The 27,126-nt window shown below is 41.9% G+C and overlaps 1 protein-coding gene across 1 annotated transcript in view; it reads right to left on the bottom strand.

Moving 5' to 3' along the window:
* The window catches only part of TNN (tenascin N), a 73,538-nt gene that overhangs the window by 37,795 nt on the left and 8,617 nt on the right, over positions 1–27,126 (bottom strand). Inside the window, exons 4-9 of the mRNA XM_036753168.1 lie at positions 22,342–22,527; positions 21,299–21,388; positions 10,142–10,405; positions 7,960–8,223; positions 5,735–5,998; positions 2,550–2,813 (exon numbers count right to left, since the gene is read on the bottom strand). Of these exons, the coding sequence (XP_036609063.1) occupies positions 2,550–2,813; positions 5,735–5,998; positions 7,960–8,223; positions 10,142–10,405; positions 21,299–21,388; positions 22,342–22,527 (1,332 nt within the window). The remainder of the gene's footprint in view (positions 1–2,549; positions 2,814–5,734; positions 5,999–7,959; positions 8,224–10,141; positions 10,406–21,298; positions 21,389–22,341; positions 22,528–27,126) is intronic.

The following is a 27,126-nucleotide window of genomic DNA, read 5'->3' as shown; positions in this document are numbered from 1 at the left end:
GAAGCGCTCTGGTGCAATAGATCTCCCAATTACCCTGTTACACAGAGATTTCCAATTCCTCCTGAATGAGAACTTTGATGGTCCAGACTGACATCAGCCTGCAAACCTGACCCTGACTGGTGTGTCTCTTCTGAACCCCGAAAAGTGGCACCTTTGCCTAAATTACTCTTTGACTTTGACTGATCTACCCTCCTGTCAAACCCGACCTTTATATGATGCCATAATTTTAAAATAAAATATTTAAATAAAATAGTAAAAAAGAATTCTTTAACTAATAAAGCAATTAAAAAAAAACCAGACCTGTGAATTTCATTGATATAAGAAGCTGCTGGTATGTTTCCAATTCCTCCTGAATAAGGATTTTGATGCTCCTGATTGACATCAGCTTGCAAACCTGCCACTGACTGGTGTGTCTCTTCTGAACCCCGATAAGGAAGAATCATTTGAAAAGCTTGTAAAAGTGGCACCTTTGCCTAAGTGCACTCTTTGACTTTGACCGATCTACCTTCCTGTCAGAGCTGACCTTAATATGATGCCATAATTTTAGAATAAAATATATAAATAAATATTTTAAATAAAATAATAAAAAACATTTTTTAATTAATAAAGCAATTTTTCAAAAAACAGACCTTTGAATTTTATTGATATAAGAAGCTGCTGGTAAGGAAATTTCCTCTACTAAGGTAGGTCACCATCTATGCCGCAACTTATAGTCCCAGAGATTTGCCTGAAGCAATAAGAAGTTAAATGATTTACCCAGGGTCTCTCAGCATATGTACTCAATCAACATTCATTAGGCTCCTATTATGTGCCTGGCACTGTGTTAAACACTGGTGATACAAAAAGAGGCAAAAGACAGTCCCTGCCCCCAAGGAACTCACAATCTAATGGGGGATATAACATGTAAACAAATATCTACAAACAAGCTACAGACAGGATAAATATGAAATAACTAACCATGGGAAGGCACTAGAATTAAGATGGGTTGAGAAAGGCTTCCTATAAAAGATGCGTCAGAGGCAAGTCTCCTTCACTCTGCTATGCAATAAACTCCAATGCCTCCCTATCACCTCTGGGAACAAATATAAAATCTTCTGTTTAATATTTAAAGACCTTCTTGGCCTGGCCTCTTCAACTGCTGCAGTCTTCCTGTGTCTTATTCCATGATCCAGCAGCTTTGGCCTCCTTGCTATCACTCACACATGACATTCCACCTCTGAACTCTGATTATTTAGTCGCCACCTCCATACCCAGAATTGCCTCCCTCTTCACCTCGGTCTCCCAAAATCCCATTTTCTGCAAGAAGTCTTTCCTGGTCCTCTTCAATGGTAGAGTCTTCCCTCTGAAATGATCTCCAATGTTTCTGCATACAGTATATCTTATTTGTGCATAGTTGTTTGTATGTTGCCCCCCCTTCCCCAATTAAAGTATGAACTTCTTTAAGCCAATTACTGTTTTTCGTCTTTTTTTATATCATCAGCACTAATCCCAGTGCCTGGTGCATGCGTAGATGCTTAGTAAATGCTTGTTGCCTTGATTTCCTGATTCTGAGAGCAGCTCTTTGTAAGCTCCATCACATCATCTCTCAAAGCAGTTCTTAATTGGAAGAGGGAGTATAGACAGCCTGACTGGGAAAACTTAAATTGTTTATGAAAGTAGAGAAAGGAGTAAACTTTGAGAGTTGAGAAAGGACTTCGGAGGTAAACTAATACAGTCGTCCTGTTCTATGAAATAGTACATGGAGGCTGGGAGGGGTGACATTACTCCCACAGAGCAGCAGAGCCCAGACTAGAACTCAGGCCTTCTCTCAGTCCGTCAGACCACATACATTTATCATGCACCTACTATGTGACAGGCACTGGGCATAAAGAAAGGCATAAGATTATCCCTGCTCTCAAGAAGTTCACAACCTAAATTCTGGCTCCATATCCAGTACATTTTCCATTATATTCAGCTTCTAAATGAAGTCAAAAATAGAGAGGAACACTGAATTTGCAGTCAAAGAGCTTGAGTTGGAATCCAGGTCTGGTACTTACCACGTTTGACACTGGGCAATCACTGACCTTCTCTGAGTCCCAGTTTCTCTAGACGGAACTAGACTAGATGACCCCTAAAGTTCAGTCAAGTTGGTATTTTAGTCTAGTCTTACCCTATACATGAAAAGATGACTTCTGAAGAAAGAATAGAATGCCAAATCTCAAAAAGAACCAAGAATTAAGGTTAATTACTAACAGCTACAGAGCAATTTTAAATTGGTTTCATGATAGAACAATGCCCAGGTATATCACAAATAAACCCACAAACAACAACAACGACAAATTTCTCTTCTCTCCCTTGGCAGCCCGACGGAGAGACCACTAGATGTGAAGTTAAAGAACCTGAATTTGAGGCTTGATTTGATGCTTCCTGGAATATGGCTTACCCCCTACTCCTCAGCTGCACCTTCTATAAAACAGAGATCATCATGTTTGCATTACCTGCCTGACAGGACTGTTGTTCAGGAAGCCCTCTGTGAACCATCAAGTCAACAAAAAGATGAGAACTCTTACCTGTTGGGGCTTTGGTGTTGGCTTTCTTGCTCTCCCGGTCTCCCTTCACAGCCCAGACATGAACAGTGTACTCCATGCCTGGCCTCAGGCCCGTCAGGATGGTGGTGGTCTTGTCCTTCCTGACTGGCATCTCCTTGGTCTCTCCATCAGCTGAGGTGTAGCGCACCATGTACCTGTCTATGTTGGCCTGGACTGGGTCCCAGGATATAGTGGCTGTGTCCTCTGTCACCTGATCAGTTAGCAGGTTCTTGGGGTCATCAATTTCTTCAAGAAGAAAGTTTGGAGAAGGCTACGTGTTGGCACCAAGTTGACTATGGTCCCAATCCATTTTTACCAGAATAGGTGGAGGTGGAGAGTTTCCAGAACCATCATCAGGCCCCCCCGCCATAATAACAAAGCTATCCTCCTCATAGCCACCTGCAAGATTCCACAGGACTGGAAGTACCTAGTTCCTATTCCTTATGGTCTATTACTATAAGTCTGTTCCTTTGGGCCATTTCTGAACTTGCAATTTCTCAGAGTTGGGAGAACTGGATCTCTCTTTGGAGCAGCATTGGAAGCCACCAAACAAAAGCACTGAATAGACTGACTTTCAGTAGGATCTCCAAGTCATTCATTTATTATTTCACTTAGGGCTTCTTTTCTGAAGAGCCAGTGGATCTTTTAGTAAGACTCCAGGAAATTGGATTACAAGTAGTTCAGTACCTGGACTCTAGGAAAAATTGGACAAGTTCCTTAAAGCTCCACTGTCAATATGAAATCTCTCTCTCTCTCTCTCTCTCTCTCTCTCTCTCTCTCTCTCTCTCTCTCTTTCTCTGTGTGTGTGTGTGTGTCTCTCTCTGTCTCTCTCTTTCTCCCTCCCCCCCCACACACATATACATACACACAATTTATTCCACTTTCAGGCCACGTTACCTTGACACCATATACCGGAATCATGGCATGATATGACTTAGGGTTCAGTGGCACCTTGTGGAACCTCTATTACTAATTTCTCATTTTGCATTGGAGGAAATTGAGGTGCTAAGATGTTAAATAACTTGCCCAGGGTGATACGGGTAGTAATTAGCAGAATAGAACTGAACAACTGTCTGACTCTAAATCTAGCATTTTTTCCAATATACCTGTAATAATGGGGGGAATCAGAGGAGTACCACTGACCTCCCAGTCTAGTGCATATGGAGCATGCTCACTGGTCCTTCTGATGGTCAGACGCCATGCTAAAGAAAATTCAAAACCGGGGATTTCTGACCGGTCCCTATGTGCCTCCCCCTGGACTGGCCACTGAGCAGCAAGATTCGCCCACTTGGTACAATTTAAAAGAAGAGGAAACATCCACTTTCACCCTCTTCTTCCTCCCTCACCAAGGTATGGCTAGGAATTCTGAGAGCTCTTCCTCTGCTGATTAGGGCAGGGAAGGGAAGAGAAAGAAGAGGAAGAGGGGGAGGAATTTTGCCACCCTTCCCCATAGCTGGCAGTGTTAGTAGGTGCACATGCATAGCAACAAGAACATGAGCTGCCTAGGTGAGCCTGAGACCTTCTAGCTGTCTCTAACGCATTCTGGTTTTGTTTCTCTGAGCACAGATACCCAAATGGCAATCCTGAAATGGACATTCCCAGGCCTGGGGGCTTCCTTGTGGACTAAGGGGTCTGAAGTCATTAAGAAGTCCAAGTGAACTGCAGCAGGAGGTGCTTCTTACAGCTTTGACACTTCTCTCTGAAGAGGTGACCACAGCCAAGGGGAGGAGCCCTGTCTCACTAGAAATGTGGACCTTGAGGAAGTAGCTCAGTACAGAGACAAAGTGGGAATGAAATGACTGTCCTTGGCTTGTTGGCAAGCATTCATTAAGCGTCTACTATGTGCCAGCCATAGTACCAAGCATAATAGAAGGAAAAAAAAGGAACACAGTCCCTGCCCTCAAAGAGTCTACATTCTAATGGGGGATGACAACATACAAAAGGGGATTAAAAGGGGGCAGGGTAGGGAAGAAGTCCTGAAAGTCAGGAGCAGAGCCAGGAAAGAAGTGAAGGAGTGAGTTTGGCTGGGTTAGGCATTTCATCAAAATGTAGGCTCCAGGGGAAACTTGACAATGGTAGGAGGGTCCCTCAAAATCTTTCCTGTTTTGGTGTTTTAAGTACCAATCTCCAGGCAAGTATATTAATAGTTTCATTTTAAGTCTTTGTCAATGCATACTTTGGAATCTTCCGTGTATTACATACTTCTCTTGGGGTAAGAGGAATAAATAGCTGTCCTATACCTGATATGTAAGTAGTACATCGAGTATCTTTCTAGAAGGAACCCTAATTATCCCCTTGAGACGAACCCTAGATATGAGTCCTATATAAGCTTTAGATGATTTTTCCCTGGGGCTCTGGGTAGTGGCATAAAGAACTGGGGGCCAAAAGAGCCTCCCTTTAGAATCTAGCCTTCCTCCATAGTGAATATAGTCCCTGTGAGTCTAGAACTGGACCCCCTCAGTGGGAGAAAGAGTGATCTGATCTGATCCCTTGTTCTAACAGGTTTTAGGTCCAGCACCATCCTTCCTACCCTACACCACATGACCATCCCATTGGTAAGTCTTCTAAGACAGTAACAACCTTACAATTAATTTAACATCAGCTAGGTATTTCTGAATAAGAAATCCAGTTTATGTCTTCTCTCTCGGCGTCATAGAATAGTGCTGAATTTGGAGCCAGAGGACATGAGTTAATAAGAACAATGATAATAAAATAATAAGAATAGCTGTATTTATATGGTGCTTTAAAGTTTGCAAAGCACTTTGTGAATATTATCTCATTCTATCCCCCACAACAACCCTGGGAGGTAGGTGTTATGATCAACATTTTACAGATGAGGAAACCGAGGAAACAGAGGTTAAGTGACTTGCTCGGGATTACACAGCTAGTCAGTGTCCAAGGCTAGATTGGAACATGGGTCTTCCTGAGTCAAGGTGCAGGGCTTCACCCATCGTGCCAAAACTATAATAGAAATCATTAGATTGCTACTTAGTAGAATTTGGTCCTTAGAAAATTATTTAATCACTGTGTGCCTTAATTGCCTCTCCTATAAAACAAGGATAATAATACCTGCATGCCTGCCTCACAGGATTGTTATCAAGAAAACACTCTGAACTATGAAGCGAATATAACAAGTGAACCGTTATTTGTAATGATGTTTTGGTTACCTGTTGGGGCTTTGGTGTTGGCTTTCTTGCTCTCCCGGTCTCCCTTCACAGCCCAGACATGAACAGTGTACTCCATGCCTGGCCTCAGGCCCGTCAGGATGGTGGTGGTCTTGTCTTTCCCCACTGGCACCTCCTTGGTCTCTCCATCAGCTGAGGTGTAACGCACCACGTACTTGTCTATGTTGGCCTGGACTGGGTCCCAGGATATAGTGGCTGTGTCCTCTGTCACTCGATCAGTTATCAGGTTCTTGGGGTCATCAATTTCTTTAAAAAGAATATTTAGAGAAGGCTAAGCGTTGGCACCAAATTAGCCGCTGCCACCAATCCATCCTTATGAGCGTGGGGTAGAGATGGCAAGCTTCCAGAAATACAGGACTTAAGAATCACAGGACGTGAGAGCTGGAAGGGAGCTTATCAACAAAGCGCTCTTCAGTCAGTGATGTTATTGCTTTCATGGCCTGAGAGTGGGGAAAGGGAGCTAAGGAACAGAAGCGTACTTCCTGGATTTACAGCTCCCCAAAACATGGGCAGAACAGCTTCTCCAGAGTAACCTTTCCAACCAGCAAAACCACTGGTTAAACGGATCTCTCCCAGGGGCAGCTAGGTGGCACAGTGAGTGGAGCACCAGCCCTGGAGTCGGGAGGACCTGAGTTCAAATCTGGCCTCAGACACTTGGCACACTTACTAGCTGTGTGACCTTGGGTAAGTCGCTTAACCCCAATTGCCCTGCCTTCCCCCCCTCCAAAAAAAAACAAATAAAAAAAATTTTTTAATTGATCTCTCCCATACCATCCAGGGCACATATTTCTTACTTAAAGACCATCACAACCTAGCCCCAACCTCTGCATTCAGGTCTCTCTGGACACTATTCCCCCTCCCACATCCTGCAATCCAGCCGTATATACCATATGTGATTCCCCTGTCTCTGTGTCTGAAATATACTCCCTTCTTACCTCTACCTCATGGAATTCCTCTCTCTCTTCAAGATAATAATGACAGCTAATATTTATATGGCGCTTGCCGTGTGCCAAACACCGTGCTTTACAATTATTAGTTCATTTGTTCCGCACAACCACCTCGGGAAGTGGGTGCTATTATCATCCCCGTTTAATAGATGAGAATGCCGAGGCGAACAGCACCACCTTCTACAAGAAGCTTTTCTTGACCGCCCCCCTCAATCAACTGCTACTGTTCTCCCTCCCGAACTACCTTATATTTAACTACCTCATATTCATTCGTATTTATTCTCTTCATATTTATTATGCATTTGCTCATACGCGTTTAATATCTCCACCATCAGAACGTAAGCTCCTTGAGAAGAGGGATGATTCCATTCACTGTATTTGTATTCCCTGACCCTGGCACGATGCATGGCACATTTTTCAGTCATGTCTAACTCTTCGTGACCCCTTTGGGGGTTTTCTTGGCAAAGATACTGGAGTGGTTTTCCATTTCGTTCTCCAGCTCGTTTTACAGATAAGGAAACTGAGGCAAACAGGGTTGAGTGACTTGCTCAGGGTCACACAGCTAGTAAGTGTTTGAGGCCAGAGCTTGGCACATAATAGGTCCTTAATAAATGCTTATTAATTGGCTTACTAATTGATTTCACGTCGGACTTCTTCTTTGCGGAGATCATTACTTTCTATTTGTAAGGATCCTAGAAATGGTATGTGTTTCAATAAGCAAATCTTAGTAAAAGTTTAACTAGTCTCCTAAAGAGGAATTATTAATACAAAATGTCATCCGTTCATATAAACCAATTTAGAAGCCATTTGAACATAACATTGTGGCCAGTGCTGTGACCCATGCTGCCATCTTGCTGTTTCTCTCAGATCTTTTAACACTTTAAAATAATAAGTTATTCCAACTTGCTATCACAGGTACCAGACAGCAATAATCTTAAGATTGGCCACCAGGTGGCCACCTATCAATGAGAAAATGGTGGGGGCAAGCAAGGAGTATCTGCTCCCATTGACTGCCAAGAGTAGTAAAAATACCACTGAATTTGCACTTAGAGAACATGGGTGTAAAATATGTTTGTCACTTAATAGTTTTGTGATCCTGGACAAATTATTTCACCTCTTAGCCTCAGTTTGCTTGTTTTTAAATTGGGATAATAATACTCATTGGCCATAGCTTTTTAAAAAAAAAAATTTTTTAAACACATCATGGATAGAAACGTGTTACCTAATGTGAGCTAGTAATGGTACATTTCCTTCTGTTACCTGTTGGGGCTTTGGTGTTGGCTTTCTTGCTCTCTTGGTCCCCTTTCTCAGCCCAGACATAGACAGTATAATCCATACCCGGCCTCAAGCCAGTCAGTAGAGTGGTGGTCTTGTCTTTCTCCACTGGCATCTCCTTAGTCTCTCCATCAACAGAAGTATAGCTCACCAGGTACCTGTCTATGACGGCCTGAACTGGGTCCCAGGAGATGGTGGCTGTATCCTCAGTTACACGTTCCGTTACCAGATTGGTTGGGCTGTCAATTTCTTTAAGATAAATATCCGGGAAGAGAAGTTTAATGTTTATAATCCTGAAAGGCCAGCATATACACAAATAAGGATTATCTGGAAAAAAATGTCCAAGTTCATTTTGCTATGCAGCAAATGCTGCATTTTTCCAACCTAAAATCAGGACACGTGGCCAGACAAAAGACAGCCTCACAAAAACCAGGACATGTGGTTTTTTCCAAAACCTCATTAGAAGTACTTTCTTTCATAAAACAAGGACCATTCCAGAAAAACCCAGGACATATTCACTTTAATTACATGCCAAGAGTTGTGGTGGTTTAAGCCTTTAACCCAGTGGTCTGAAATTCCAGTGGGAGTTAATATCCTATAATCAGATGTAGGTCTTTTAGATAAAGTCAACATTCCATTTTAACTGCTAGAACTCTGTCCTCAAATTGTCTTCTGAAAAAGTTTCAATTAATCCCCAGTTTCCTCTGCTCCTTATTTTCATGTTATATACTATTTTTATGCCTGTTCTTTGAACTTCAAAGACATTTTAATTCAATGATTCATAATTTCACTAGCATGGGTAATCCTGCCACCAGTACAGATTGTAACCCTTCCAGGCCTTAGCACACAGTCTTAGTGAGTTTCTGTGGCTAAAAAAAATCAGCTAGCCATTTGGTTATAAGCCTCTACAAAATTAATTTGCTTAGACTAGGACAATAGGTATGCTATTCATTGCCAGGCAATATGAAGATAGTTGTGATCAAATATTTGGAGGGGAACCACAAACAATTGGAAGCCACCAGGAAAGCCCTCTTATAGAGGAACCACTTGAGTAGAGCCTTGGATAGAATCCTAGAGTATAAAAAAGAAGCAAATCAGTCAAAAGAGAGAACTAGGCAAGCCCATATTAAAAGACTTCTCTGCACAGTAGGTTCTGCCTAGATGGTAGCCACACGGCACTTGTTTCTCATGCTAAATGCCAATTCCTATTCAAACTCAAACACTGAGCTTACAATTTATGTTGATGGCAGAAAGAAGTGCATTAACTACAAATGAACCTGTTTTCAGCAACCACCCATCAAGAAGACCATTTCTTTTTATCTTTGAAAACATAGGTGGTCTCCCTAAGCAGGCTGCCCTGGATTAATGGATAGCGCCAATCAGAGTGGAGGATTGAACAGAGAAAGTATTACATTGCCGCTCCAGAGTGAAGTCCTATGGTGTCCGTGGGCCTCACAGTTGACTAAATGTCTATAGGAAGGATGTAAGCAGGTCGGATTTATGAAAGCTTAAAGGCATATTCAGTACATTTGTTTCTGTCACATTGGAATGCTAACCATCCCCTTATTTTCTGAAAAAGGCCTACATTATATGCATAGTACCCACCAGTCACTGCAAACCAAGATAAGCTTTCAACTCTTTTGTCAGCCAAATGTTTCAAGCTTTCATGTCCAGAAATGAAAATTAGAAAGTGTCAGCTAATTCTAGGAAAATGCTGCATGAACTTACAGTCCAATTAAGTGTGACCTGCAATATGGAGGTGGAAAAAAACAACTACATATGTGCTAAAGCTTATTTGAGGCTAAAAGGCAAGATTCAATTATGAAAAGAAATCACGTTTGTTTCTCTGAATATTTTGACACCCCAGCTGTCAAAACTGGGCACCAGTCTCCTGATGCAAGATCACCCTTCTCCCTGAGGGAGTTTCTCAGTTTTTATTTTCCTTCTCTCCTTGTGAGAGTCAGTGTAATGCAGTTCTCTAAACATGAGATCTTGAGCCATGTGTAACCATGGACAAATAACTCCTCTAGGCCTGTTTCCTCATCTGTAAAGTGGACCTAAAAACGCCTGTACCTCATGGGATTATTGAAAGCATGGAGTGAAATGAGGACTATAAAAGCACCGTGCAAATCTTAGTCACCATAAATACGTCAGCTATCATTGTTACCTGTTAAGGCCTTGGTGTTGGCTTTCTTACTCTCTTGGCTCCCCTTCTCAGCCCACACATGGACGGTATATTCCATGCCTGGATTCAAGCCCGTCAGAATGGTGCTGCTCTTATCCTTCCCCACAGGTGTCATCTTGACCTCTCCGTTGGCGGAGGTGTAGCGCACTATATACCTATCTATGAGGGCCTGGACAGGATCCCAGGAGACAGAAGCTGTATCCTCCGTCACTCGATCAGTCACCACATTGGTGGGACTGTCAATTCCTTCCAAAAAAAAAAATATCTGAATGAGGAAAGTTAGCACTGGAGGCATTTGGGGGGCTGTGGGTGAGGAGGGCTAGCACAAAAATATTCACTGTCTTGTCATTTCTGTCCTTATTTGAAAACTTGCAGGAGGCCTGTGTATGCTTTTCCTTTCTCTCATTTGTTTAACTCCTTTCACAAGGTACCTAGCACTGTCCCATACCTAGATAGGTGTGCCAAAGGCAGCTAAGTAGCACAGTGGATACAGTGTAGTCAGGAAGGCCTGAGCTTGACTCTTGCCTCAGCCTTAGCAGCTATGTGATCTTGGGCAAGTCACTTACCCTCTCTCTGCCTCAGTTTCTCCATCTGAAAAATGGGCATAATAATAGTACCTAACCTACAGGGTTGTTGTAAGGATCAAATGAGAAAATACATGGAGAACTCTTTGCAAATTTTAAAGAACTATCTAAAGGGGACTCTTCTAGGGATCCGACGGCCTAAAAAAATGTGCTGCAGTGACTACTCATGCTGTGATAGGGAGCCCCAGGAAGCCTCTGGGGAACTTCCAGGGAATCTGTGGCTTCACTAGGTAAAGGCTCCACAACTACATGCAGAAGGATGGTATCTCCAACATCTTTTATAGTACATATCAAAGATGATCAGCGGAGCCCCTTGATTTGCTAGGGTGGGGTACCCTTCACTGAAGGAAAAGTTCTCTGACCCTTTCCTGAACACCAAAAACATGCCTTGCTGAGATGACTCTCAGTCACTTCTTATGGCCAATTCCGACGACTAAGGGATTATGTCAAAGATTCCTGGTGACAGATCTAGGAAGAGTTGCCCACCTTGCAAGTTATAAGAATAACAGAGGAGAAATAGCTCTTTGTTTAAGAGATTCTCTTATAGCAGTTTCTCTTCCCCAGACTCCACTATGTGTGTGTGGATAGGGAGATTGGGGGTGGGAAGGAAGGAGCTCCTGATTGGATTTGCTGCACCATGTCGAGAAGGCACATGTTCTCCAAAAGGGGGCCAGAGACCAAAGGAGGAGGTCAGAGTACACATACAGCTCCATGAGAGCTGTTTTACTCAAGCACATGAGAGGGTTCCCCTGATCATGCTTCTACCACAGTAACCTCCTTCTGTGCCTCTCACCTTCAGTACTGGTGCTAAGGGGCAGTAGGCACATACCCAATGCTTTGGGTGAGACACTTGAATCCAAAAAAGTTGAGGGGAGGGGGAAATGAATAAGAAACATTTGAAACAGAAACAAGAATGCTAAGAAGAGAGATCAAGGCTTCCTCTAAGTCTCAAATCTTTTCTTAATAGGCATAGTCTTGAAGAGTGAACCACGCCCATATGATGTAGGTGCTAACCTACCTTTCTCAAACTCCATTCCAAGATCTATATCATATCCCCAATGACTGTAGAAACTATACTTAATAGGGAAGCTTCCTGTATGTTTTTAGTATCTAAGCACAGAGTGAAAGGGATGAAAAGAAAGAAGGGAATACCATATGAGCTGATTTAAATGGAAAGGAAAACATACTCCTTTTCCCTCTTCTTTCCTCCCCACTCTCTAATCTAAAGATGGCTACTGAAAAGATCTATCTCCTCTTGGCAGTACTTCCACTTCCCAATACTCAGAAATAAGTGTCTGGCAATAAATAGATGTGGAAAGGTGGATAATTTAGGGTATTTCCATGATAAAATCTTCAAGGAGAAAGGTCAGTGCCAGAAGAGGCAAGCTCAGCAACTCTAAAACCACCCAGCATTATATCAAAAAGCTATGGGTATGATTAAGCAAATTTTCCATTCCAGATTCAAATGCTGGATACTCTTTGAGTAGCTAGGGATTCCTGGCCAAGTCAGAGATGAGTAACAGCTGTAGGAATTGCTAGACAGACTTCTCCCCCATATCTTTCTGCTCTGATCTCCTCCACACATTAAAGAGATAGCCTCCTACCATTTGAAACCACAGACTTAAGCTGGGACCTGCCTCTGATCAGTCTAGAAGAAAAAACCCAAAGGCTCAGACACATGGTAGGTAAAACCTTTAGATTTACAGCTTTCATTTTAATATAAGAAGACATCCCATTTCTTCAAGAGATAGGGACAGGGTCTAGACATGCAATTTCACTGGTATATTGAACTCCTTGGTGAGGTACTCCCTCTACCAAAACACGTCATCACTTTCACTGAAACTTATATTCTTAAAGAATTGCCTAGAGAGCCAAGAGTTTAAGTGACTTGCCTGGAAGGAAACTCAACTTATAAAAATATGAATTTAAGTAACAGACAAATTAGGAAAGACTTGTGACATTACAAAGGGATGTATCCCAAAGTTCTCATAGTGAAAGATTAGACTTAATCTATACATTGCCAATGGTAATGCCAAGCAACATACAGTCACAGGCAAGAAGGTCTGAGTTAACACGTTAATCCATAATTTATCTTTCAGCTTTTTCAATTAGGTGACCATAAATTGAAGGAGCTAATCTTGGAATATTAGGGATTCAAGGGGGAAAATTTTTTTTTCTTGTGCTGGGCCACTAAGAAATAAATGTGGAAGTAAAGGATACTATAGGCCTCTAATTAAAATTATTTCTTTCTGAAAGCGTATAGCAGTATTTTAGACCAAGGTTTCAGCCAAGCCCATAGCTGGAAACAATGGCAACCATGGCCATGCATTAAAGGCATGCATTCCACCAAGGCTTGTGTTCCAAAAGCCTAGAGGATGTATCATATGCCATAAGGAGCAGTCTGAGGATATCACATGCCATAAGGAGCAATCTGAGGATATCACATAAAGGCATTGGGGGGAAGGGAGTAGCACTGAAGGGGAATGTTGCCCTTGGGCACATGAGTTCCTATTAGTGTTCTTCTCCACTTGTAAATTCTTTGGGTATTTTCTCTTCCCATTGACTGTGTGTCCATGTGGGAGAGTGTATCCCAGGTTTATGGGGATAGGTTTTGTTGTTACTTTTCTTACTCTACCATTTCAGTAATGCCTTTGCTTTGAGCTAATTGTTTCCTTTATCTGACTATCAAAAAGAAAACACAGATAGAGATTCATGAACTATATGCTTATGTGTTCTGACTCAAAGCGTACTTCGAAACTGGGAAAGTAGTCTACTAAAGGACCCAACCTATAATTTCAGGTTGTGGGGGTAGCCACTGGGGATGCTACCACCTAGGTATTTCCTGTGTTCCCACCACAAAACTGATAACTTTTTCCCCACAGATTTCAGTTATGTTTCATTATGTCTTAAAGAAACCCAGCTACTTGCCTCACCCTGGGCTACTTGTTTTACACTTGTTTCCTACCTTCAGCTCAAAGAATAGTAATTCAGTGGCTAAAAATTTAAATTCTGACCTCTAAGAAAATTGTCAAGATGGTTCTACCACTAACTTATTTATGATTCATTGAAAAATAGAAAATGCCAGCAAGGGCCAACTCTAACACAAGAACTGCCTGAATAGACTAAGTCATATCAACTTGGTTTTTGTCATCCATTCTCCTCGCCCAACAAATAGGAAGCAGTAAGGAAGACAGCATGAAAGTTTGCAAGCTGGCTGCCCCCAAGAATTGTCTTTTTACTCATTCTTGTCATTGGAGGTAAAGTATAGATCCTGAGAATAATTGCTCCATCACACCCAAAGGCAAAAAAATGCAAACCCAGACCCTAGCTCCCCAGAGCAAACTAGGGCAGCACTGTGATTAGTAAAGGCCTGCAGGGAGATTCAGTGTTAGAACTCATTGACCAAAAGTCAGATGAAAGAAAAACCTGACTTTCTCAATCGAGTCCTCCAGCTAATCATTTATTGGTATGCCTTGTGACAGCTGGGCCACTATGGTAACTGAATTCAGTAACAGCTTTATACTCTGAGTTGCCAATAGATTTTTTTTAAATCATATGTGGAGCTGACCTACTTACGGAACCCTCCTTCAGCCTGATTGTAAATCTGAAGTAGCAGTAATTCTATAGAAGTACAAGGTCTACAATGTCTTCAGCATTGTTTTGGCATTACACATCCAGGCAGAATTAGGATAAAGCGTTTGTTATCCCTGGGTAAGGCTGGAAAAATTGTGCTCGGCTGTTTTTGAAAAAGTGTACCCTCTGTTACTCTCTACCATAGGCTTTGAGTCTTCACCATAATGCCTGGCACTTGACATCCCCAGATAAATATCTAGTTATGGTAAGTAAACTCTCCATAGAGAGAGTAAACTCTCCATAGCACATAGGTATTTATTTGATTGTGGCACGAAAAACATATATATTCATAAAACACAATTGTTTACCAGGATTAAGTTGTATTATTTCTTGTTATTATATTGAACTGATAATAACAATTGGGGATAGTCATTGGGGCTAATTAATAATGAGCTGGGCCCAAAATTTAACGGGAGCAGAGCAGGCTAGATTGTTCTTTTAATGACCCCAAACCTCTCCTTGAAACAAAGGCTCGCCTTTACAATCCCAATAAATTCTACCAGTGTTGTCTGGATGTGAGACATGGAACAATACAGTCCCAGAAGAATTTAAAAGTAATATATCACTAGAAGACAATGGTGGCTCTGAGTAGGCAGCAGCACATTACAAAGAAGAAATTATGAAGGAGAATAAAGGATATTGTCAAAGAAATATATGAGTGAAAAAGAAAATGAAAGAATGAGGGATAATCGATGGACAGCACATGTCCTCCATTGGTATCCTCATAATGACAAAAGAAAACCCATTGGGCACATTCTATAATAAATAAATGGTCAAAGTACGAAAAGGCAGTCTTCAAAGAAAGAAATCCAAGCTATCAACAACCTTATGAAAAAAATGCTCTAAATTCTAATAATTAGAGAAATGCAAATTAAATAACTTTGAGGTTCCCACTACCAGAAAACCTTGTTCTTACCCAGAGACTCCTCAATTACAGCTGAGTCAACAGATGCTTTTTCTCCCCTTGGTTCCCCTGGACCCTTTGTTGTGGTGCATGGCCCTGAGACTTTGGCTGGTGTGAGCCAGACCAACCTCTTATTGGTAAGCAATAAAGGCAAAAAAGTTAAACATTTTTTGTTCTAAAGGATTTATCTCTGGTTACCAGTCCTTAAACTCTGACATAGGCCTTTAATATCAAAGTTCGGGGCTAGGAAAGCAGGGCCTATTTGAAAAAAGGAATTTTTTTAGCCAAGAAAGTAAGTATGAAAAGATTGTTCTGTTTTTCAGATGAAAAGTTTGATTAAAAGTTTCCCTTTGCAAAATACATATTTTTAACTTGTTTGGTTATTTTTAAAATCAAGCTTAGTTAAATCATAGTTGGTTGAATGAAAAATAATGTTCCTTATAGTTGACTATTCAATAGTAAAATTCCCTGGGTCCTCACCCTAATGAAATGTCATCCACATGCCTATTGCTGAGAAGTCTTTTGGTTGATGAACATAGCAGGGAGAAAGAACTGTTTTCTCTTTCAACATTCTTTGCCTGCATTCCCTTGGTGGAACATCAGGCATGGGGGTTCTGTATACACATCTTCCCCTTTCCATGATCTATAGGTTCATGTGGTTCAGACTCTTCAGCCACACCTGGAGGATTGGGAGGGCACAAAGGAGAAGGTTTTGCGAGATAGAGGTAGACAGCTCCAGCTAGGAATCCAACCTTTTTCTTTTCTTCTCCCTATGTTTAATAATGTGTGGTCAAAAGATGTTGAGTATCTGAGTCTTGTGAATGAAGCTGGTTGTAACCATAGATAGGAGAGTCCAACTTTAGAGTGTTGTTGTCCAGTCATTTCAGTATGTCTGACTATTTGTGCCCCCATTTGGGGTTTTCTTGGCAAAGATACTAGAGTGGTTTGCCATTTCCTTCTCCAGCTCATTTTACAGATGAGGAAACTGAGGCAAATAGGGTTAAGTGACTTGTCCAGGATCACACAGCTAATAAGTGTCTGAGGTCAGATTTGAACTCAGGGAGATGAGTTTTCCTGACTCCAGGCCCGGTGTTCTATCCACTGTACCACCTAGCTGTCCAGGTTTAGATTTGGGGCTCTAAAGCCATAAATTCCATATTTTTAAATGTTTTGAGCAATATTCCATTTTATTCCTAGCTAAATTCTGAAACTTAACTTCTAGGATAGTGGTGGTAAGGGGAGCACTCTAGGCCTTCACAGGCTAGGTGCCCTGATTTTTCAAAGGAGATACTGCATTCTTTGGGGAGGTTTAGCTCATACAATCAAGAGCTGGGGACTGTGATATCTACTGGTGCGGTTCCTATCTCCCACGTTACTTGTGGGTGATCTCTTCCTATCTACCACATCACCTGTAGGTGGCTCAAGGTGAGTACCACCTGGTAACACAACTCACCTATTACACTCTCTTGCTAGATAATTAAAACATTAACACTGCCCTCCTATAGACTTAAGGAAGAATCATGAGTGCCATTTTGGACTGCTGCCCCTACTGTGACTCCAAGGGTCACATGAAAGGTGGCCCTCTTACATGGAACCTAAACCTACCAACATAGAATTTTTCTGCCTCTTGCTATCTGAGGCCAAGTAAAGTAAGATGAATCCCTCTTCCATGTAACAGTCCTCAAGAGAATTGAAAACTGCTAACATGCCCCACTTTCTCCTATTCCTTCTACCTTCCTTCACATATTCATGTTTTCATTTCTCTGTACTAAATAGTCCCAGTTCCTTCAACCTGGAAATGCAGTCAGGAAGACTTGAGTTCAAATTTGACCTCATACATTTACTAGCTGTGTGACCCTGGGCACATCACTTAAGTTCTCCCAGCCTCAGTCTCTTTACCTGTAAAATGTGCCTACCTCCCAGGGTTGTTGTGAGAATAAAGTCAGATAATATTTGTAAAGAGCTTTGCAAACCTTAAAGCACTATGGACACACTAGTTCTCTCTACTATCACAGACACCCTCTTATGTACATGCTTCAGTTTATCACCGTCCTTCCTAAAATGTTCCACGGAACTGAACACAGCGATTTATCTGTGATCTGATCAGGGCAGAGAACAGCTCAACACCACTTCCCTAGTCTTGGACTCTAATGCAGACTGGGATAATAGTTGGGGGTGTTTTGTATTTAGTTGTCATATAACTGTTGAGTCATGTTGAAATCCTAGCCCACCCTTTGATTGTTTCTACTACCTAGCAGTAACATCTAGCCGTGTGTCCCCCATCCTGTACTTGTAAAATGGATTTTTGAATCCAGGTGAAAGAACTTCATTAGCTATGGGGGATTCTTTGTTTGAGGGTGTGATAAGCCTTTTTAATATGTTATGAGATTCTACCAATTTCAGTTCAGTCATTTTTTCAGTCATAACCAACTGTTTGTGAACTCATTTGGGGTTTTCTTGGCAAAGATACCAAAGTGGTTTGCCATTTCCTTCTCCAGCTCATTTTACAGATGAGGAAACTGAGGTACACACAGTGACTTACCCAGAATCATAGAGCTACTAAGTGTCTCAGGCCAGATTTGAACTCATGAAGATAAGTCTTCCTGATTCCAGGTCTGGTACTCTATCCACTGTATCACCTAACTGCCCTGATTCTACCTTTACTTCAGCCTAAACCAAGGTTTGGCAACCTACAACACATAATATCAAAGGAGGCCATGGGAAATGGCTAAGGTGGGTTCTAAATAAGACTTCCTTCTTGGTGCCTCACCATTTCACCTCTAATACACCTATCCTATATTCCGCCTTGATTTAAGATACTTGAACTAAACCTTCCTAACGTATTAAGTAGTAATTCAGCTATTAACTAATAAGGATTAAAATATAATGTCTTCTCTGAAATGTTTCGATTGTAAAAGAGAGCCCTTTCAAAAAACACTCTTTAGGCCTTGTCGATGAATAAAGGTGCCAATCCCTGCCCTACAGATGTCACAAATAAGAAGCAAAGGTTAACTGCATGTCTCTGCTGAACTAGAGAGATTCTAGTATAAGGTGTATCCTACTTAAATAGCAGGAAGGGGTCAAGGATAAGAGTACATTTTTATCGATGACTTTCTAGAAGGCCAAGAGGAAAGACTAATATCATCTAATCACAGACTCATCCAAATAAAGAAATATGGTCCATTTGTATGTTAGAAATAGAATAGGACAGATTTAGTGTCGAAGTCATTATCATCCTCCTTCCCTACATGAAAGTATAAGAAAGGACAAAGATTTGAAAGCCTGATATAACTCAGGTAAGTCATTGGGACAAGGGATTCGTTAATTCACATCAGTGAATTAATTCACATTCATTAATTCACATCCTTCCTTATACTAAGTTATTGGAAAACTCAGACACATGCTTTAGGCACTATGAATTAAGGTACTCCAGGGGGATTATCTGACTGAAATGGAATCTGAGCCGATATAATCTAATTGAAGTATTCTAGAGTCTATCCAAAGCCAGAGTTGTCAAAACTATCTAAGTTGATGATGGAGCCAGGGCAGGCTTGTGAGAACCAAAGTGGTGTCTCTGGCATGTATCAGAGATTAAGATAGAATTATAGCTTCTCGTTTGGCAGTGGAGAGCTATGACATCATTGTATCTCCCTAAGAAAATGTTTAAAGATTCCAAAATTTAAAAAGAAACAAAAAATGTGGTCTTGGACTGATTTTTTTCCCATCATATTTCAGCTCTGAGGAACTCAAAATGGCAGCTTTTTCTGAGTAGTTGGTGGTGGTTTTGTGGGAGATTTTAGTCATATGAATGTGAACAGCCTCCTCAAGAAAAAGTCATAGAAATTGTATCAATTAGTAAAAACTGATTGTCTCTAAGTCTCTGAGGGAGAAATTTCACGAACCAGAATTTTGGTCTGCATTTTTACTTGCTGCCTTGAGAACTGGCCTAGTTCTGAGACTTGGTCTCATTTTTCTACAGGCAGATGCTGAGTGCCGACTGTCAATCCAACCCTTCCCTTTAACTAGCGATTCAAACAGAAAAATACCTGAAATGTGCCATTAGTTTCTCTCATTGTCGCATGTGCTACTCTTGAATTCCAACTCATTTTCACTTCCTAGTCTGAGGATAAGGGGGTGATAAAAGTTTGTAGAAAACTGACTTTTCATATTAAGAAAAATAAATTGGATTGGTATTAATGGTTCTACTGAATTTGCAGCTTTCTTCTCAAATCCATTTTCATCTTTTTTTTTTTGTTGTGCAGATGAAAAATGTAATCCCAGTTTGTTTTGAATCCAATTATCTTTGCCATGCTTTTGAGATCTAGCTTCCTCCAGCTTCGTATTCAACAAAAAGTCAATTGAACAAATATTAGTGAAGCCCCTCCTGCTTCACTAGGAAGCAATAGGGAAGCTAGGCCCTTCACTAGGCAAGAGAGGGAGTACAAAGGTGAATTAGACATGAACCCTCGGCTTGAGGAGTTTACAGTTTCATTGCAAAAACGGGACTTGAAAAGTGAAGTAACAACAAAAGACAATGTGGAGTTAATGCCCTGGGAATTCTGATCACTATGAGTTAGAGCAGCTTCATGGAATAAACAGAACATGAGCAAGGCTTTGTGGGATAGATAGTATTGGGATAAAGGCCAGAGGAATAACTTGAGGAAAAATAGAGTCAAGAATAAACAAGTCATGTCTAAGGGGCAGTGAAAAGACCAGCCTGATTATATGGAGAAACAATGGGAGATAAATTTGGAAAGGCACGGTGGGGCCAGATTATGAAGAGCCTTGAATGAACTCATGGGGAGTGAAAAATGACAAATGATAAAACTGAGGGCATTGGTAATTGTACCAATCTCCATGCCTGGGGCCCATTGCTTTCCATATTTTCCCACTTAACTTCAGTTGACATGAAATGTTTAGAGCAGTTCTCTTAAACCATGACACTTTGGTTACTTTAGTTAATGGATAAACAAGACAAGACCTTGGCAACTTCTGCAGTGTGTGTCTTCATTCTTCTTCTAACAACATTTCTCTTTCCTCCCTGCTGTCAATTTCTGGTATAAGGAACATGAGTCAATTGTAGGTAGATAAACTTATAAAACATAGAGAAGCAATGGAGGATGGAACCAGCTTAAAGAAAACTTGAAAAGACATCCAACAAAGCAAAGGAAACTTGGGGGCATTAAAGGTAAAAAAAAAAATGGACAGAGGAGAAAATAGGAGAAAAATGGAAAACATCTGTAAATATAACTCTAACAAACTACTTTCACAACTGAGGACAGTGTAACCACATTTGGATTATAACATCATAGTCCCAAATGTGTTTATAACAGAGATAGAAATGGCACTAAAGAGAGCAAAAATGGTGAAACCCACTAGGATAGACCTAATGTATGTACAGAAAATCTGACGGAGGCAGCACAACTGTGAAGACATTGAGGGATTGTTATATGAAGTTATCTGAAGAAAAGGAAGATGCCAAAGACACACAGGGGCAGGGAGAAACTCAGACTAAAAACAATGGTGACTGAGAAAATAGCAACCACTACCAACTTACATGCCTACTTTGCCACCTATACAAAATACTTGTAATTTTCATCTATACCCAGATCCAGGCCATCCATGCTGAAGGTATTACTGGTATGGAACAAGCAAATTTTTGCAAGTGATATTCAATAATGAACCACTGTTACATGACAGCAAAAGTCTTGGGATGATCAACTGATTAAAAGCCATCATAGCCAAGCTATCAGAGATAACCTTTTTCCTCCAAGACTCCCAGCATTAAGAAGAGATTGCTGTGACCATGAAAATTTTCACTAACACACTAAGTCGGCCTCCCTCCACCCACCCACACACCCACCCAAATGGACATCTGTCCAGAAAAGGAATGTTTATCCATAAACTTGTTCTTCCCTACTTCTCATGGGACCCAGAACTTTTATCTAAGGATGAAGGAAAATTGCCAAAAAAAAAAACCCAGCATGAGGAGAGGTAGATGTCCAAAGGAGCCCTTACCAGTGGTGCCACTCAGGGAAATTGGTTTGCCTTCCAGCCCACCTCTTATGGGTATCACAGTGATCTTGTAATCAGTCCCAGGCTGCAAACCTAGAAAGGAACCAGCAGGCACAGCATTAGGGATTACTGACGATGGCTAACTCCCAGGCCAGAAGTCCCAGAGGTCGTCCAGGTTTCCTTTGGACCAGGAGCAAATGAGATACTGAGCTTCTCCTTGGAGTACACATCTGAAAGGCATGGTAAGAGCTGATCCTAACGCAGTCAGGACTGGCCCGTAAAGAATTCCTTTATTTAGTGGCCTGCCATTCAGTAGATGTGCTGTCAGAAGGGTAAGGCCACTTTGCTGACAGATACAGCTGATTAGATTTTCTTCATTTGTGGGGAAGAAAGCAGTAGGGACCGACGCTTGCTTCATGATTTGCTCTGTGGTCACAAGTGGCTTTCTAGTAACTGAAAAACACTCCTGCTAGGGTCTCTCTCTCTCTCTCTCTCTCTCAGTCTGAGGCTTTCAATGGCTATCCAGCCACTGGGGCAGCTCAACTGTCAGTAATTCTTAGGATGGAAAGTCAGATTCAGTAGATTAAATCTGCACACATGGACACACACACACACACACACAAACACACACACACACACACTCATGAGAAAGGAATCCTTGCTAGCAATCAGATCCATTTTCAGAAGTAAGCACCAGAGCCAGGATTAGATCATCTCAGACCACATCCCCCACTGAAACCTTCTAAGCAGGCAAACATGAGAGAAGGCAGTCATCAGTAGAATATTGGGGCAGGATCTGAAAGCCAGAGGAAGGTTCTAGCTCAGTCAGGAAGTTTATCGTGTCTAAGGAATTCAGGGATGAGGCTTCAAGTGTACCCAGTACTCTCTGTGTGGCACCTGAGTTACTGAGAAGTAGGCTTCCCAGAAGCAGACCTCAACCTCAGAGACACCAATTCCCTCTTTTCCCATAATCCCCTCAGTCTTTGCACTGGACATCAGGCCACATACTAAGTTAAAGTTCCATCAGCAATTTAAACTTTTCTTACCTGTGATGTCGTATCTGCTCTTGGGGTCACTGCTCTTGGGCACAGTCACCTCCTCCACCTCCTGCCCTTGCAAAGTGCCGTACCTGAGTTTGTAATAATCAACTTCCACAGGCGGGTTCTCCCATTCCACATCCAGGGAGTACTCTGTCTCATCAGTCACCCAAGCAGTGCCAATCACAGACGTGTCTAGGGCAGAAGAAGAGTAAAGGAGAAAAAAAAATAAAAGGGAAGTAAGATGAAGAGACGTGAACAGATCTCCCACCAGCTCCCAAGCCTTTGTGTGTGAAGTAATGAGCACCACTTCTCTGACAACCTTGCAACAAAGACCTTGAAGATGCTCATGTTAATTGTACCTTTTCCTCTTTCCTGTTCACCTCCATTCCTATTCCCTTACCAACAGACCTTTGCCTTCAAACCCTCAGCTCTCTTCATGCCCAGAATGCCAGGCAGTCTTCCAAGAGCCGCAATCAAGGAACAAGGGCTGGTACAAAGTACTTCGACACAGTGACCAGATTTCCTTGTGTTTTTATACTTGTCTCTGCCTCTGCTTTCAGGGAACTGGCTACAAGACATGAGGTCCAGACACCTTGATAAAGAAGTTTAAAAATTAGCTTGAAGGTGGTGCAGAGAGTAGAGCACTGGCCCTGGAGTCAGGAGGACCTGAGTTCAAATCTGGCCTCAGACATTTGACATTATTAGCTGTGTGAACTTGGGCAAGTCACTTAACTCCAATTGCCCTTCCTCACTACCCATTTCCCTCCAAAAAAAAATTAAAAATTAAAAAAGAAAGAATTAGCTTGGAGAAGTCTAAGACATTTCCTATTGATTACCTCCATAGCAATCTGACCACACACTTTCTCAGCTTTTCCAATTCCATCGTCATCTTCTCCCCTACTTAAGCCACCGTAATCAACTAATCAATAAGCATTTTTTAAGTCAGAATGCCAGGCCCTCTACTAGATCACAGGAACATGAAGATAAAAAGGAGCTTATATTCTAACAGGGGAGATAAAATGTGGACATGAAAGTATTTACAAAATACATAAATCTGAGATAAATGGGGAGGAGCACTAGCAGCCAAGAGAATCAAGGAGGTGATGAGTAAACATGAGGCAGGTAGGTGGTGCCATAGTGCACAGAGCACCGGGCCTGGAGTCAGGAAATTCATCTTCCTGAGTTCAAATCCAGCCTCAGACACTTACTAACCATGTGACCCTGGGCAAGTCACTTAACTCTGTTGGCCTTAGTTTCCTCATCTGTAAAATGAGCTGGAGAGGGAAATGGCAAACCACTCTAGTACCTTTACCAAGAAAACCCCAAATGGGGTCACAAAGAGTTGGATACGACTAAAACAACAACAACATAAGTGTAAATATACTCTAGGCATATGGGATGCATGAAACAACCCATCTCTAGGAATCCTTTATTCCATTTCCTCTTCTTAAACCTTTAATGTGGAGGCTTAACAAGGGTCTGTGCAAAGGTACGGAGTCAGATCTTAGATCTTGCCACTCTTGGGTATGTACGGTCTTCCAGACTCAGAACATTTCAAATTCCACAACTTCCCATTCTCTCACTCTTATAAACATCAAACTCATTCTTTGCCCTCATTCTCACCTTTAATCCCTTGCCCCATCCCTTGCTAGTCTGAATAATCCTATTTCCCCACTCCTCTGTCAGGAACACTGAGTGTCGCCAGAGAAAGTCATAAAATTGAGCTGATTTCACCCTCTATAAACTCATGCTATATGGCTTCAATTGGCTTCTCACTGTAGCTTTGCCATCCTCCAGTCCTACACTCAGTGACTCATTTCATGCCCCACAGATATTATGCCAATTATTTTCCTTCCCTCAGAAATATAGCCCAACACTTAGTACACAGATGACTTAGCCTTCTGCTTACTTCACTAAGAAGATTAAAGCAATTTCACATGAACTCCCTCAGCAACCCACCTCCTATATTTCAAAGCATTTTTCAGCATGATCTCCCATTCCCTCTGCCTCCTTTCTCTTCCCTGTCCCGTCCCTTACGGCCTCCTCCAAAAACATTCCCCAGGAATTGTCTTTCATTTCTCCTCCACTGGCTCCTTCCCATCCTTCTACAAATGCACTCATCTCACCACAATCTTAAAATGATCATCTCTTTGTCGTATACTCCATCGAGCTATAATCCCATCTTTTTTCTCCTTCTTTACTGCTAAACTTCTTGAAAAGGTTGCATACACCCCACTTCCTCACTACCCATTTCCCAAACCTTAACGACCTAGCTTCTGCTCCCACCACTCTACTGTAAATATCTCCAAAAGGTCACCAGTTCTTAGTGTCCGTGTGACAATAGGCAAATATCGACCTTCCTGGGGCTCCACTTTCTCATTTGTATGTAATGGGGCTTTTGGAGCATGCCCAGATCACTTAACACAGGGGAATCTCTAAGGGGGCTTGCCAGAGCCTGTACAGATTCCCTAACATGGAGGCCTTCCCCCTGGGATGGGCCCAGAAAAGGAGGTGATCTTAAAACAGGCAAGACTGAGACAGTCCATCTCTTTGTGTCTCACACTCTTTCATGCTGCGCCCGGAGAGTGAAGGTCACAGTTCACCCAAGGCCCAGGACTCCTAATTAAGCCTGTGAGAAGTGAAGGACTTCTTTTCCCTGCTCTCCCTCTCTTCTACCCTAAATCTAAGAAATGAGCCTGGGGGTGCTTGTTTCTGTTCTCTTTCATTTGTCTTTCTCAGTTTCAGGTGCCAATGGTGATCCCCACCGGACACGGGAGCTCAAGCCATGGTGGCCAGATTGTAAGCAGGATGGTGCAGCCAGGCAGCCCGGCAGGGAAGCCTGAAGAAGCCAGGGTGCCTGGGACTTAAGCCAGAAGGAGGGATTCCTTTTGTGTATGGGTTGGATTAAATGGCTACTGAGGTCCTTCCCAAACCTTAAATCCTGTGATTCTGGATAAGACAGGTGAGAAGCGGTCAGGACTGCATATATAGATTCAATAGTCATGATAATGAATTCGATAGACAAGGGAAAGAGTGAAGACGTTGAAGAGAAAAGAGCTAAGGACAGACCATTGGGAAAGATCCACATTAAAGGATGGGGCAGAGAAATAAATAGTGGTTAGAAGGGTAGAAGAACCAGGAGAAAGTGATATCACTGAAATCATAGGAGGAGCTAGAGGGGGAGATCAACTGTTTTCAAAGCTCTGGAGAAGAAAAGGAGAATGAGGGTTAGAAAAACGTCATTGGCTTTGGTAATTAGAAGACCATCAGCTCATAGGATCATAGGATTTGAGAGCTAAAGGGGACTTGGAAGTCAACTAGCCCAGCCCCCTCACTTTACACGTAACACTGCTACCCTGACCCCCATTGCACGAAGGCCGGTTAGGTTACATTTCACAACTCCTTAAAAAGGAAAAGGTGTCCAAGATCTCAACAAATGGCTCCAGACTCCACTGATGGTGTTTCCCCAAATGTGAGGGGTGGGTCCCCTGTAGCCCAATTCCATTTAGCAACTTAACAATCCTACTAGCTTTTACAAAGAAATATTAACTTTAAAGGTTACCACCAATCAATTTCGAAGTCCTACTGACTGCACCTCCACATCTCTTGAATTTCTCCATTCCTCTACTGCCACTATCCTTATAAAGATCCTCATTATCAACTGCCCCTACTATCGTAAGAGTCTTCCAGACTTCATTACCTGTCTTCCCCACCAATCCATTCCTCATACCACTGCCATAATAATCTTTCTTCTACATAAATTGAGTCATATTATACCTCTGCTCAAAATTTCTTCAGTAGCTCCCTATTATCGAAGGAGTAAAGTTCAAATTCATTTTTCTAGCACTCAAAACCCTCCAAATCTTGTACTAGCCTTAACTTCCTATTTTTATCTCGTATTGCTTTTCTTCCATGTACTCTATACTCCCAAACAAACTAGATCAGGTTGGGGAACCTGCAGCCTCGAGGTCACATGTGGCCCTCTAGATCCTCAAGTGTGGCCCTTTGACTCCAAACTTCACAGAACAAATTCCCCACCCCTGAACTAGACTATGCTTTGCTCCCCAAACATGGCCCTTGCTTCCCTGCCCCAAATGCCTTTGCTCACCCTGATGCCTATGCTTGAAATGCTTTCCCTCCCCCTCTTAATCTGCTGAATTTCTCTCCATTCTTTAAATTCCAACAAAAGTTCCCAAGCCTTCCTAGTTCCTTTCTTCATTCGTTCATTCATTGATTCAATCAGCATTTATTAAGTGTTTGCTATGTGCCAGACATTGTGCTAGGCAGAAAACAATATGTACATAGAAAATTAAATACAAAATATATACAGAGTCATAGGGAAGGACAGCGCTCACAACTGGGTGTTGAGACAGGCTTCCTATGAGAGATAGCGCTTGAGCTGAGCTTTGGAGGAAACCAGGGATTCTACAAGGTAGACATGAGGAAAGAGTGTATTCCAGTCATGGAGGCCAACCTTTGCCAAAGCAGAGAAACCAGAGATAGAATATCCTATATGTAGCACAACAAACAGGACAGCTGAGGTCAAAACTATTTTCATAATAATACAAAGATGTCTTAATTTCAAATCAGATGCTGCTCTAATTAGATCTAATAGAAACTGGTAGATATGACTCACATAAACAAAAACTCCTGGGAATGGGGGTGTGGTCCCCAATAGTTTTTCAGAATGCAAAGAAGTCCTAAGTCTGTAAAGTAGGAGAATTGCTTCCAATGAAGACACTCCCTCTGCAAATATAGATTAGCACCTTCTCTGATCACGGTCATACAAAC

The sequence above is a fragment of the Trichosurus vulpecula genome, chromosome 4, assembly GCF_011100635.1.
Source record: "Trichosurus vulpecula isolate mTriVul1 chromosome 4, mTriVul1.pri, whole genome shotgun sequence".
Taxonomy (NCBI): Eukaryota; Metazoa; Chordata; class Mammalia; order Diprotodontia; family Phalangeridae; genus Trichosurus; species Trichosurus vulpecula.
Note: the sequence above shows the minus strand (reverse complement) of the source record. Positions and strands in the feature narration are given on the sequence as shown.